The following is a 13,347-nucleotide window of genomic DNA, read 5'->3' on the forward strand; positions in this document are numbered from 1 at the left end:
CAATGCTGTTTGATTCTGCCTCTCTCAAAGAGCTCCCATACTCTTTTGGGGAGATCTGTTGTCCGCTAATTGTGGTGGCTTATCTCCATGTGCATTACTGAATTCATATTTTTGAGAGAGATCTTTGGTCTATCGTTGCATGGCTTTCTACATGTTCTTTTTTCTGGACAGTCATACAACAAAATCTGATTACCAAAGGTAACAAAGTGCTGTATTAAAAGAGCACAGGTTGGTTGCTTCGTACCTTTTTCTGTCGAGACCTGAAATCACTCCAATTAGGAGTTACTCATGTGTTGTTTCTTGAGCACGGCCATCGCAGTGAACTTTATTTTCCTTTCTTTTCTAATGAAAGGTGTACACTGGTGAAGCAGTTCAACCCATTCTGATCTGTAGTGATGATAAAATGGCTGTTAGCCTGGTACTGGTAATGTCTTTTTTATACATTTTTGCAGACACTGTGCAAATATCTAAGGTAAAGAAAAAGAAAACCCTCAGTTGTACTGGCCTTCCCACTGATAGTACACATAGTCATAAAGAATCGATGCCTGTATAAAATGAACTCAGAACATCCTTCAAACTAGTGAAGAGGAGATGAAAATAACATGAAGAAATTCCCAACAGCAGCGGTATTGGTATTTGTAATGGTAATGTGTTCATCCATAACTGCACCTGTTTGCAAGAGACGTGCTGCCTTTTAAAACCCTGAGTACAATGTGTAATTTTCGGGCTATGGATTAGACACACAGGGCTTTGCATTATTACTGCAGAGGAAGGGAACAAACTGTACGGCAACTTCTAGGAAGGAATGAACTAATTTCAAGTAAGTTCTACTCAGAATAGTTACTGCTCCTTTAATTTTGTTCTGATAGGTATTTCTGAATGTTTACATGAATAGAGGACTGTTTTCTTCCCTTCTATTCCTCCACAATTTGCCTTTATAAAAAAAGTCTAATCATTACCAGATATTCATGGAAGCATACACGTATATTCTGAATCCTGTATATTCATTAATCACACTGCATTTTGCTTTATTTTTGTGATGCTCGGTTTATATCAGTTTTCATTAACCTCTGGCATTATTTGCAATGGATTCTGAGGCTTGGCAGAGCCACTTCAAATACCAGCCTTGAAAAATGCTAATAGATTTCCCATTATACAAATGCTCTTTTATCCTCTAACTTTAATTGCTGCATTTCTCACTCCTTCCATTGTGTACTTCTGGTGACCAGTGTCCCTACAGCCATTTCCTTAGCTGAAACAAGGGCTGGATTTATGTTCAGGAGAGCTGAAAATATGTTTGTTTCAGTATTGAAGAAAAACAGCTGTGCTTTGTTTGTGACAGGAATTTCCTTTGAGGTTAAGCCAATTGTCTTGGGACATCCAGGCAATTCCCCTGGCTGGTTAAGTTCTCTGCATCTCTCAGAGGACGGAATACCAGACCTTAATGGTTTGTATCCAAATGTGCTTAAATTCCAGTGATGAACCCAGAGAGGGGAAGGAACAGCACTTCTCCTCTGGTCTTATTTGTTGATTGGCAATTTGACATTGTTACAGCAGGTACAGTCTGGTGTCAAATAATATTTTCATAGAATCATTAAGGTTGGAAAAGACCCCTAACATCATCATCCAACCACCCACCTACCGCCAATGTTGCCCACTGACCACATCCCTCAGGGCCACATCTCTATGGTTCTTGAATGACTCCAGGTGACTCCATCACTCCCTGGGCAGCCTGTACCAGTGCCTCCCTGTTCCTTCTGAGATGTTTCCTGATATCCCACCTGAAGCTCTGCATTTTGGTTGAACAAGCCATGTAAGTTCCTCTGCTACATCTCATGCAAAAGGAATTAGAGACTCATCTTCTCAGCAGAGGTGAGAGAAAGAAGAGGAACTTAAAAAAAGAGCAAGTAGCTGTGGGTAGGAAGCTAGGGATCAGCTCTCTGTCTCAAAAACCAGGACATTTAGGGCACAGTGTGGATGTACATAACCCAGTAACACCCATATTTCTAGGCTTTCTGGCTGTTAAATAGTACCAGCAAAGCTTAAGGTCTTTTTTTCTCAGCCAAACTCATACTGCGTGGCTGAAATGTTGGGTACAAGCTTCTTCTTTGCAGGAAGAGGGGGGATGGTGGAGGAAAGGGTATCCGCACCTGGACAGGGAAGCAGAAATTAGGAAGGAGAAATGTGCTGCAGGGATGTGTCCGGGACTGTGCATTGTGGCAGGAAACACACCAGTGAGTACAACCCCTGGTGCAGTGTCCAGTCCTCTGAGATAAAAGATGGGGCAAGAGGAGGAGGGAAGAGATCAGCTGCTTCGGGCTCCTACAGCTGAGGCAGTACAGGAAGGTCAGCCCTGCCACCTGGCCCCATCCCTCACCCCAACATCAGCCCCTGATTCCCAGCTCAGCAATGTCTGTGGGCTGGGTACCAATAGCAGCCTGTTTCTCACACACTTCAGATGTGCTCAGGCATTTCATCTTCTGTACGAGGCATTAAATACGTACATTACATCTAAATTTATCTATACTTAATATATATATGTACACACCTGTCAATGCTTTCAACTCTTTATTTTAAAGAAAACAGGATCGAGTCGAGAAGGAAATCTCTGGCACTGTTACATAAAGATTGATCTCTGAAGCACTGAGGGCTTATTGAGTTTAGAGGGCTGTAATTGGAATTCTTGAATTTGAAATGCAGCCTTAGCTCCTCTGGGACTGCCGTTTGTGCTGTGCCGCCTGTGTTCAGAGCAGCTCTCAGCCCTCTGCTTGCCAGAAAGCTTTCTAGGTCGGTGTACGTTAGGCTTTCCTTTGGCTCCGCGTTGGTACCACGTTGGCCATCTCAGGTTTCATCCTGAAATGATGTTCTGATTTCTGAAGCCTTCTGTGAGATCAGCAGAAATGTTTGCTAGAGAAGGCAATCTGAGACTTTGTGTCAGTCAGATCCCAAGTGTCCATCTTTTGTGGGCAACCTTTTAACCCCTGGGCATTGGTTTGGTGGTGGGGATTTCTTCTGTGCACTCAGAGTTTCCCCATAAGCTTCATAAGGCACTTTGGGATGGTACTAAGAAGAACCACTTCAACCATAGTGTCAGTCCCCAGGAAAAATGATTGGAATATTTTCCTTCTTTGGCTGCTAAAAAGCATTGGGTGAGACCATACAAAGTCTGCAAACTACTCCTGGTGTCAGTTGGGTCTGAAAGCAGATGAAAAGCATCTGGACAATGCTCAGATGTATGGTCTGATTTTTGGGTGGTCCTATGTGGAACCAGGAGTTGGATTTGATGATCCTTGTGGGTTGCTTCCAACTCAGGATACTCTGTGATTCTAGTAACATTTGTTGTCCCAGTTCTGCAAGGAGGAGGTGAGAATCAGGATGTGTCAGGCGTGCTGTCTGGGGAGCTGGAGTTCCCTAGTGCTCTGTGTATCCCCAGGACTGCTTTACTCTCAGTCCTATGGGATGTTGTCGCTGTCTTCTACAGACACAAAAAGTTCTTTATAGAGTCATATAATTGTTAAGGTTGGAAAGAGAGCATGAAGATCATGAAGTCCAACCATCAATACACCCCACCATGCCCACTGACCCTCACTGCCACATCTCTATGGTTCTTGAACACCTGCAGGGAAAACAACTCCACCACCTCCCTGTACAGTCTGTGCCAATACATCATCACTCTTTTGCAGAAGAGTTTATTTTGCACAACTCGTGCTAAAGACTCAGCACATGTACCGGGGCTGGGTTTGTGATGAGCTGGTCTCATAAAATTCAGGGCTTTTGTGCCCTCTGTTCTGATAAGCTCTGGATTAACTTTGTGAAGTGCAAGCATACCCCCGTATGTGCTAGGGAGCAACGTTACTTTGCAAATGAATATGTTAATGCAGTGCCTGCTTCCCAGCAGGAGGCTGGAGATAGATTTATATACATTAATTGGTGATTTTATTGATCTAGACAAGATAACAAGACAAAGCAGCCCCACACCAAAACTCCTGTTGGAAAGGGTCCGCATCCCCTCTAGCACTGCTTTGCTGTCCTCCTCCCATACCCTTCCCTCTCAGTCCCTCTGCAACTCCATAAAGCACGACTCCATTTCACAGTAATCATAAATTAATTTAGAGCCGGCAGCCCCTCGCAGAGCCAGGCAGAGGTGCGGGGGGAGAAGCAGCATTAGAGCCATGTGAGCGGGAGCTGGCGGCTGCGGTCGGAAGATGTTTGCTGTTTCGCTCAAGTGCCGGCTTGGGGTGGTGAGACGGAGGAATAAAGGTATGGTGAGAGCAGAGAGCTCCTGCCTGTAGCAGGGACTTGGAGGGGACCCACCAGCATGCTTGTTTTTCCTTTGCTGGACAGGAGGGAAAAACTCTGTGGCTCTGTTTATGTATGTGTTGGCAGGGTCTGGGGGCAATAAGATTATTTTACTTTCTTGCATGCTGTATGTTTTTCAGAGGTATTTGACCAACTTTTAGGATTTTTAGTCTATCCACCTGCCATGGTTGTTACTGCAGTGAAGCAGATTTAGGTACATGCAGAGTCTTGCAAGGTTTCTCTCCTGCTGGAGCTGGGGCTGTGCTGGGGGAGGCACTGGGGCATGAGCTGGTCTTGTGGTGCTGCCTGGCCATCTGGTGTCTGTCCCCCTCACTCCTTCCAGCAGGGGAACGGGTTGGAGGGATGAGAAGAAGGGGAGGATAATGGGGTAGTGCCTGGGCTGAAAACTGAGTTCAGGATGATTTGGGAAGTGAGAAGCAGCAATGTGTTAAGTATATCTCAGCGTAAGTTAATCTGAGGCAGGACAGTTACTCAGCTCACAACCCTGCAGTATTGTGTGCACTGAGAAACAGAGGAGTTCCTCATGCTGGACTGTGACTCCTCATCCTTCTCCAGTTTGTGGTTACTGAACCTGTTGAGGTTGGTTGCTGAGCAGCTTTCCAGGGAAGTTAGGAAAGACTGTTCTGAGTTGAGACATAGGAAAAGTAAGTTCATTTCTGCCCGCAGAACACTGGAAGTATAGAGATTGTAATGAAGCTTAAAAGAGTGTTCTCTTTGGTCTACCTGATGAAGTTGCATTGGCTTTGGTTCTACTGTTTAGAATTGCCTTATATTGCCTGCATATCTTAGTGACAGATTTAAGTAAGAGAATCACTAATCCAGTACTGAGTTGTACTGCTTTGATCAAGGATTAAACTGAGCAGAAACTGGCTGCTGGGACTAGAGCTTTGAAATGAACAGCCAGAGAGAGACGTTGTACACTTGTCGTGTACATTGTGGAACAGCTGATGTTTAAAGAACATTCTCAGAAGATGGAGAAGAACTAAACATTAAGCACTGCTGCCACCAGAATGAGCCCATGATGCCTGGGGAGCAAGCAAGGATGGGAGCTGGTGTGAGCTGTGCTAGCAAGTAATGAACCCTGCTGCATTTCCCATCTCCTGGCTCTAAACTCCTGGCTATCTGCTACATCCTAGCAAATTTTTTCCTTGGTACTGAAAAGCCCTGCTACCTTTGTTTCTAAGAGAAGAGGGAAGATAGAGCAAAGGGTCTGCAGAGTGATGTATAAAAGGGAGTGGCAGATGTCCCAGCCCAAATGTCTGTCTGTCTGTCCTCCTGTCCGGGCACCAAGGTGACCCCATGTCCCCAGAGCACATGGCGCTGCCTGCTGGGGGACTGCCCCTCTGCTTAGCTGCGATCACAGTGTGACACGTGTTGGAATCTCAGCTGTCAGCTGCCATTAGGTTTGTATAGCTTTAAGTTTTCTCATCCTCTCAGAAGGGGCCCTGGCTGAGCTCTTCTCACAGGCACATCTTAGGCAAGCTTTCCTCCAGCTGCATTTCCTTACCCTGCCTGGAGCTCTGCTTGCTCCTCCCCAGCTAATCCCCTCACTTCAGAGAGAAATTTTTGCTGTCAGTCCTCTTGGATTCCTGCTTTCCTTCTCTTGCTGAGCCCTTGAGCTGTTCCTGGCACGACGGATGCTCAGTTAATCCCACAGGCAGTGCCTCCCTGCCACAGGGCCCCCAAATCCTTCAGGGCCCCTTTATCCCCTGTGGGAGCTGCCAGCAGCCCCCAGGGAACAGCCCCTTGTCCTGTACAAAGATTCAACTTTCCTCAGTACTAGTGGGATTTCCCATTGGAAAAGCCAAATAATATGAGCAAGTGCCAGGGATGCCATGAAGGAAATATCTGCTGGAAGGGTCATTCTCCCCATAACCGTGTCACCACCGTGCATCCCGCTGCTGCAGTTTGTATGTGGCCATGCCAGCTCAAATTGGGCTGTTTGGAGATTTGAGGCCGGTTTCCCTGATAGTCCCCAATTACTGCAGCAAATCAACGATGTTTTATAAATAAATAAACAGAAGTAGTGGAGATTCTAAATCATTAACCACATACATGCGTTGGCCAAAAATTAGTAAAGTAGAGCAATTTAAACGAGCGCTGGCTGCTCCCTCAAGCCTCCAGCTGAGGCAGGGGCTCTGCAGAAGCACTCGGAGGCCTGGATCTGCTGCTGCATTGAAAAAAAAAAGGGGGAGGTTTGAGGTGCTTGAGCTTAAAATGTTTATTTTTGTCCACTCTGATTCCTCCCAGTGTGTGGTGTGAATGATAGTAGAGTAGTAAAAGTCATTCTGCTGTTATTGTGTCAAAAGCTGTCGTTTGGAACTTACCAAAATTGTGAAATCCAAATTTGTGAAAGGAAATAGATGTTCTGTTTCCCTTTTACTTACCTCTGGGCTTTTCAGCCTTCTGAGCATCACCAGGGCATGTTTACTACCCTTTATTCTTTTCAGTTTGGATCAGATGCATCCTTTTACTTTCTTTTCTCGTGCGCTTGAGTGCAAACTGTGAGAATAGGTAAGCAAAGAACACCCAACCCTTAACCCAATGAACAAACAAGAAGAACGTGTTCAGAAAACTGTCTAACAATGTGAGACTTGCAATAAAATCAGCTATACTGAGATCCAGATTTTTTCAAAGACACCATATTTGTGCCTTTAGGCGTCCTGACTTGTTCTTTGGGCTGGAGTTATGATGTCCTGTTGAGCATAAAAGAATGTTAGGTTTTATTTGCACGATTTTGCTGTGAGTAGTTTCATGGAAATCAGTCCCAGGATCTGGGAACAAGCTTGCACGCTGTGCTGGTGTGTTTGCCATGTAGCGGTACAGTGTCATAAAGCATCCTGGCTGTGCTTCATAGAGCATTTCAGCAGTTGGGTTTTTGTCACCACAAGATTTACTGAAATTGTTTGGATCTCCTGTTGAAATGGAACAGAAAAACTGGGAGGAGGTGAAAAATGGGCCAGTGTGCAAATACTGTTTCCAACTTGTGGAGCAGTACTAAGTCCAGAGCACTGTACAGCCCAGTGTTGAGACTGGAGGGTCCTATAGAGCATCCATTCCTGGAGCAGGTAGCAATCATAATTAGTGCATTTATCCTCCAGACCTGGAGTACCTGGTAAAAAACAAAGCAGTTTTCATTTAGATGATGCACAGTCAGTGCACAGAGAATCACAGAATTGTAGGGGTTGGAAGGGACCTCCAGAGATCATAGAGTCCAATCCCGCTGCCAAAGCAGGTTAAGAAGAAGTCAGGCTTCTGTCCAAAATGCAGCCATGGTGCAGAGGTTGAGCTAAGGCTGAATGCTCAGTTGTACCCTTGCTTGGCCACCCGTTCTTCAGGGTGGTCACTGCCTGCTAGGGTTTATCCTCATCTGCACTTTCCACAGCAGAAGATATCTCAGAGGCTGCTACAGTGAATATTGATGGGCTCTTTCTCTGCAGCCAGGAAAGCCTGGCAGCGGTGAGCATAGGAAAGCTCCCTGAACCCAAGCCACCACACTGGGGAAGACCGTGATTCCTCTTCTGTCAGTGTAGCTACATTTCAGCCCTTTCTATAATTCATGAATAACTCATGATCAGGCATGTTTTATTTATGCCTCTTAATGAAGCCCATTTTTCAGCCTGGTGTCACAGCATCCCAGGTGACTGCCACCTGCTCTGAGCACGGTGTGGTTCCTTCAGCTTCAGCTCATCCCTCATCTTTTTCCAGGCTCCAATGGCAGAGAAGATATTGGTCTCTGTATGGGAGATTGGTAATCACAGCCTGAACCTCTGATTAATCAGCTGAGGCAAGTATGGGGTCAGCTGTGGGAGCACAGGTGAGAGTGATGTAGCTGTGCTCCCGGAAGGGGTGGAGCTTGACTCCATCCCCTCTGAGACCTCATTTAAGGGCTGACTCCCACTGGAGCAGTATCTCTTGGAGATCGCTCACCAGGGAGGACTGCCTCAGCTGCTTCAGTCAAGGCACCACCGTTGGTGAGTTTTCCCTTTACTCATTCACTTATATACCTTCTGTACATTTTGTTTCCATCTGTACATTTAAAACCAATACATTTGGCGAGCCAGGCAGGAGCCTGCAAATATCGGAAAAAAAAAATGTCTTTCCTGTGGAATGTGTTTAGCTGGTTCAAGGGGGAGAAGATCACCCCCTTAGGGAAAATCCTCCCTGGACAAATACCAGGGTTTGAGGCGTCCCCATATTTTCAATTAGCGACGATTATCGAACAATGGGGGCCCTTACGGGTAACGGGCAATATGTCCCCTTACCATCTAACTGAATACTTTCAGGGGTTGCAAAAAGATATTTTGACAACCAAAGAAAGGCAAATGGCTGCATCCATGGCTGCTTGGCCTTTATTGAATGCTTTAAATCAGGCAGAGGTTAAATCAGATAAGATTGAACATGAAAATCAATTATTAAAAGCCCGCATTGAAAAATTGGAGGGCGAAATTAATCTATTAACGGGGAAAAATTCATCATTTTTTTCAAACACCCCCCAAATTAGATATATTACAATGGATGATAGCAAGGATCCTGAAACATCGGATCAAACTAAGGTCACTAAATCTGACCTAGAAGAGCCACTTAAGACGGACTTATTAGAAGTCCGTCCTATGGTAACCCAAAAAACAAAAAAAGTCCAGGAGCGACCAGCAGGGGTGCCTCCTGATCAATGGACCCCTGCTGACTCCTATTTACACGTAACAGCACGTCCATATACACCCACTGAACTTATGGATCTAGTACAGCGCTTCAGGCAAAGACCAAGGGAAAGTGTCCCAGCCTGGCTGTTACGATTATGGGACTCGGGAGCAGAAAGTGTAATAGTTAACGGCTCCGAGGTATCTAAACTAGCAACTATAACAGTCCATCCTGCCCTGAGGCAGAGATTGTACTCAGGGTCCCAGTTCCCTGAAGAGAATCATTCGATCGTAGATTGGATAATGGCTGCCTGCCGTATGGTATGGTCAAATAAAACAGACATGCCAATACATACAGGAATGTGGTCTTCTATGGAAGACCTACAAAATTATATCCGGGAACTAGGCATGCGAGAGGCTGTCTATGAAGATGTATCTGTTAGTCCGGACATGGTGAAGTTTTCCGCGGGAATGAGGGACCTAATCTTACAACAGGCTCCCTCACATATGTATGGAACATTGGTTTCTATATTGAATCCTCTAGTGGCCGCAGAGGCAGCAGTCCAGCATGCTGCCCAATTGGTAGCGGACCTGGGGGAAACGGAGCGCCTAAGAACCAAGCGCAATATTAGAGTAATTGAAGATCCTGAAGTTTTTCCAATAGCCCGAGCCAGGAGATCGGCTCCACGAACCCCTCGGGCGGGACCCATTAGGGTGTCCCGAAAACAAATGTTTAATGATCTACTCCGAGCAGGTGTTCAATTTGCCAAAATTGATGGGCAGCCCAATCACGTTCTGCTTCAGTTGTGGAAACAGCTGAAGGATGAACAAAAATTTCAAAACCGCCCCAAAAGACCGGGGATAAGGCTTATAGAACGACGACCAACAACAGTTTGGAATCTAGAAGACTTTATCGTGCCAAATAGGAAAAAGAGGCCACCTCAGGTGCCTCGGGTCACAGTACCAGAGGCATCAGAGGTAAAAGACTTGAATCTGGCCCAGTTTATGGCGTGATGAGGGACGTCAGTCACCCTAGGGCCTCTAGACGGGACCGGAGGCCCTATGTGGAATTGACAATATATTGGTCCCGAGAAAATGTGCAGAAGGTTATGGCCCTCGTTGATACGGGGGCGGAAACATCTATAATTTATGGAGACCCAACAAAATTCAGAGGGAACAAAGTAATGATTGGAGGCTTTGGGGGACAGACCGTTCCAGTCACCCAAACTTGGGTAAAATTGGGGGTCGGGCGCCTCCCACCACGGGAGTACAAGGTATCTATTGCTCCAATTCCGGAGTACATATTGGGAATTGATATCTTGTGGGGTCTGGCTCTCCACACAACAGTGGGAGAGTTCCGGTTGCGGCAGAGATGCATTAGTATCCGGGCAATTCAGACAATATTGAGAGGCCATGCAAAACATGAGCCTATTTGTCTGCCCAAGCCACGTCGGATTACTAATGTAAAACAGTACAGACTCCCAGGTGGGCAGGATGAAATAACAAAAACAGTGCAGGAATTAGAAAAAGTGGGTATTATAAGGCCTGCACATAGCCCGTACAACTCCCCAATATGGCCAGTGCGAAAATCGGATGGAACATGGAGGATGACAGTGGATTACAGGGAATTAAACAAGGTCACGCCGCCCGTTCATGCAGCCGTACCCAATATTGCCTCCCTAATGGACACACTAAGTAGAGAAATTAAAACGTATCACTGTGTCCTAGACTTAGCGAATGCATTCTTCAGTATTCCAATTAGTGAAGAATCACAAGACCAGTTTGCATTCACATGGGAAGGCAGGCAGTGGACTTTTCAGGTTCTGCCGCAAGGGTACGTGCATTCACCTACTTTTTGTCATAATTTGGTGGCGCGTGATCTGGCTAAGTGGCAGAAGCCACATAATGTAAATTTATATCATTATATTGATGACCTCCTGTTAACATCCGATTCATTAGAGGCGGTGAGACAAGCAGCAGATTTATTGATAGCTTATCTGCAAAAGAGAGGGTGGGCTATAAACCCACAGAAGGTGCAAGGTCCGGGGCTATCTGTAAAATTCCTGGGAGTAATTTGGTCCGGAAAAACCAAAGTACTACCCAGTGCAGTAGTGGATAAAGTCCAAGCGTTCCCAGTCCCTACAACATCGAAACAGCTACAAGAGTTCTTAGGTATATTGGGGTATTGGCGCTCCTTTATACCTCACTTAGCTCAGTTGTTGAGGCCATTGTATAAGCTTACCAAGAAGGGTCAATCGTGGAACTGGGGGAAGGTAGAACAAGATGCTTTCCAACAGGCAAAGCTGGCAGTTAAACAAGCCCAGGCATTGGGTATATTTGATCCGACCCTCCCAGCTGAACTAGACGTTCATGTTACCCAGGATGGTTTTGGCTGGGGCCTGTGGCAACGCCAGAGTTCTGTTCGAACCCCCATTGGATTCTGGTCTCAGGTTTGGCACGGAGCAGAAGAAAGATACAGCATGATTGAAAAACAGTTATTGGCTGCCTATTCAGCGTTACAAGCGGTAGAGCCAATAACGCAAACAGCAGAGGTTATAGTTAAAACTACATTACCGATCCAGGGGTGGGTAAGAGATCTAACTCACCTTCCTAAGACAGGGGTGGCCCAAGCACAGACGGTAGCACGATGGGTCGCCTATCTAAGTCAAAGAAGCAGCCTGTCTTCGTCTCCACTCAAGGAGGAATTACAGAAGATCCTAGGCCCAGTGACATATCGCAGTGATACGCCGAAAGAACCAATGGTTGCTCCACCAGAGAAGAGCCCTGTTCAGGAAGGAAGATATCCTATTCCTGAAGATGCCTGGTATACGGATGGGTCCAGCAGAGGCAACCCGAGCAAGTGGCGAGCTATAGCATACCATCCCTCTACTGAGACAATCTGGTTTGATGAGGGGGATGGTCAGAGCAGCCAATGGGCAGAATTACGAGCCGTGTGGATGGTTATAACTAAAGAACCTGGTGATGGCATCCTGAACATCTGTACGGATAGTTGGGCCGTGTACCGGGGGCTTACTCTGTGGATTACGCAGTGGGCTACCCAGGAATGGACTATCCACGCCCGACCGATCTGGGGGAAAGACATGTGGGTAGACATTTGGAATACAGTCAAACACAGGACGGTATGTGTCTACCATGTCTCTGGTCATCAACCCCTGCAGTCACCAGGAAACGATGAAGCGGACACACTGGCCCGAGTTCGATGGATTGGGAATTCACAATCCGAAAATATTGCCCGATGGTTACATCAGAAGCTACGGCATGCTGGACAAAAGATAATGTGGGCAGCTGCTAAAGCATGGGGGCTGCCTGTACAGCTATCTGATATCGTCCAAGCATGTCAGGACTGTGACGCTTGCTCGAAGATGAGACCAAGACCGTTGCCTGAAACAACATCCCACATTGCTAGAGGATATAGTCCTCTTCAGAGATGGCAGGTTGATTACATTGGGCCCCTCCCTCGGTCTGAGGGGGCGAGATATGCCCTGACCTGCGTTGATACTGTAAGTGGACTGCTGCAAGCCTATCCCGTACCAAAGGCAAATCAAGCATATACAATTAAGGCACTCACTAAACTGATGTCTGCATATGGGACACCTCAAGTCATCGAGAGCGACCAAGGGACTCACTTTACTGGAGCGATGATACAGCGCTGGGCAGAAGAGAACAACATTGAATGGCGATTCCATCTGCCATATAATCCAACAGGGGCAGGCCTTATTGAACGCTACAATGGTATTCTTAAGGCTGCCCTGAAGACAGACTCCCAGTCCCTGCAGGGGTGGACAAAAAGATTATACGAAACCCTGCGGGACTTGAACGAAAGACCTCGGGATGGCAGACCCAGTGCTCTGAAAATGTTACACACTATATGGGCCTCCCCTCTTAGGATTCAAATTACAGGTGCTGATAATGAGGTAAAACCGCAGGTTGGTAATGACAATAATCTTCTGCTCCCTGCCCCTGAGAATCTAAAACCAGGAATCCATAAGATAAATTGGCCCTGGAAGGTGCAAGTAGGACCCAAGTGGTGTGGCCTACTTGCACCTTGGGGGAGACTATTGGAGGTGGGAGGTTCAGTTACCCCCTCGGTGATAGGTACATGGCCTACTGACATCGTGGTCAATACTCCGGTCTTTATTGCTAAAGGGACACCCATCATGTCCCTATGGCAGATCAGGACTCCTCCTCTGGTGCCAGATATAGTTATACAGCCACAGATATCTGGCCAGAGGGTATGGTATCGGAGGCCGGGACATAATCCGGTGCGAGCAGAAGTATTGACCCAAGACAAGAATACGGCCTGTATCTTGCCCTGGAGGGCAGACCTTCCTCTCCTGGTACCCTTGAAACATCTGTATTACTCTCC

General features: G+C 46.5%; 1 protein-coding gene across 3 annotated transcripts in view; it reads left to right on the forward strand.

Moving 5' to 3' along the window:
• Positions 1–13,347, forward strand: part of GRIP2 (glutamate receptor interacting protein 2) — a 218,783-nt gene that overhangs the window by 108,672 nt on the left and 96,764 nt on the right. The window contains exon 1 of one of the 3 annotated variants that reach the window (XM_072347251.1): positions 4,138–4,260. The exons of the other annotated variants lie outside the window; for them this stretch is intronic. Coding sequence (XP_072203352.1) covers positions 4,206–4,260 — 55 coding nt within the window. The 5' untranslated portion in view covers positions 4,138–4,205. Of the gene's footprint in view, positions 1–4,137; positions 4,261–13,347 lie in introns of those variants that run through there. 3 annotated transcript variants of the gene reach the window in all.

The sequence above is a fragment of the Excalfactoria chinensis genome, chromosome 12 (genome assembly GCF_039878825.1).
Source record: "Excalfactoria chinensis isolate bCotChi1 chromosome 12, bCotChi1.hap2, whole genome shotgun sequence".
Classification (NCBI taxonomy): Eukaryota; Metazoa; Chordata; class Aves; order Galliformes; family Phasianidae; genus Excalfactoria; species Excalfactoria chinensis.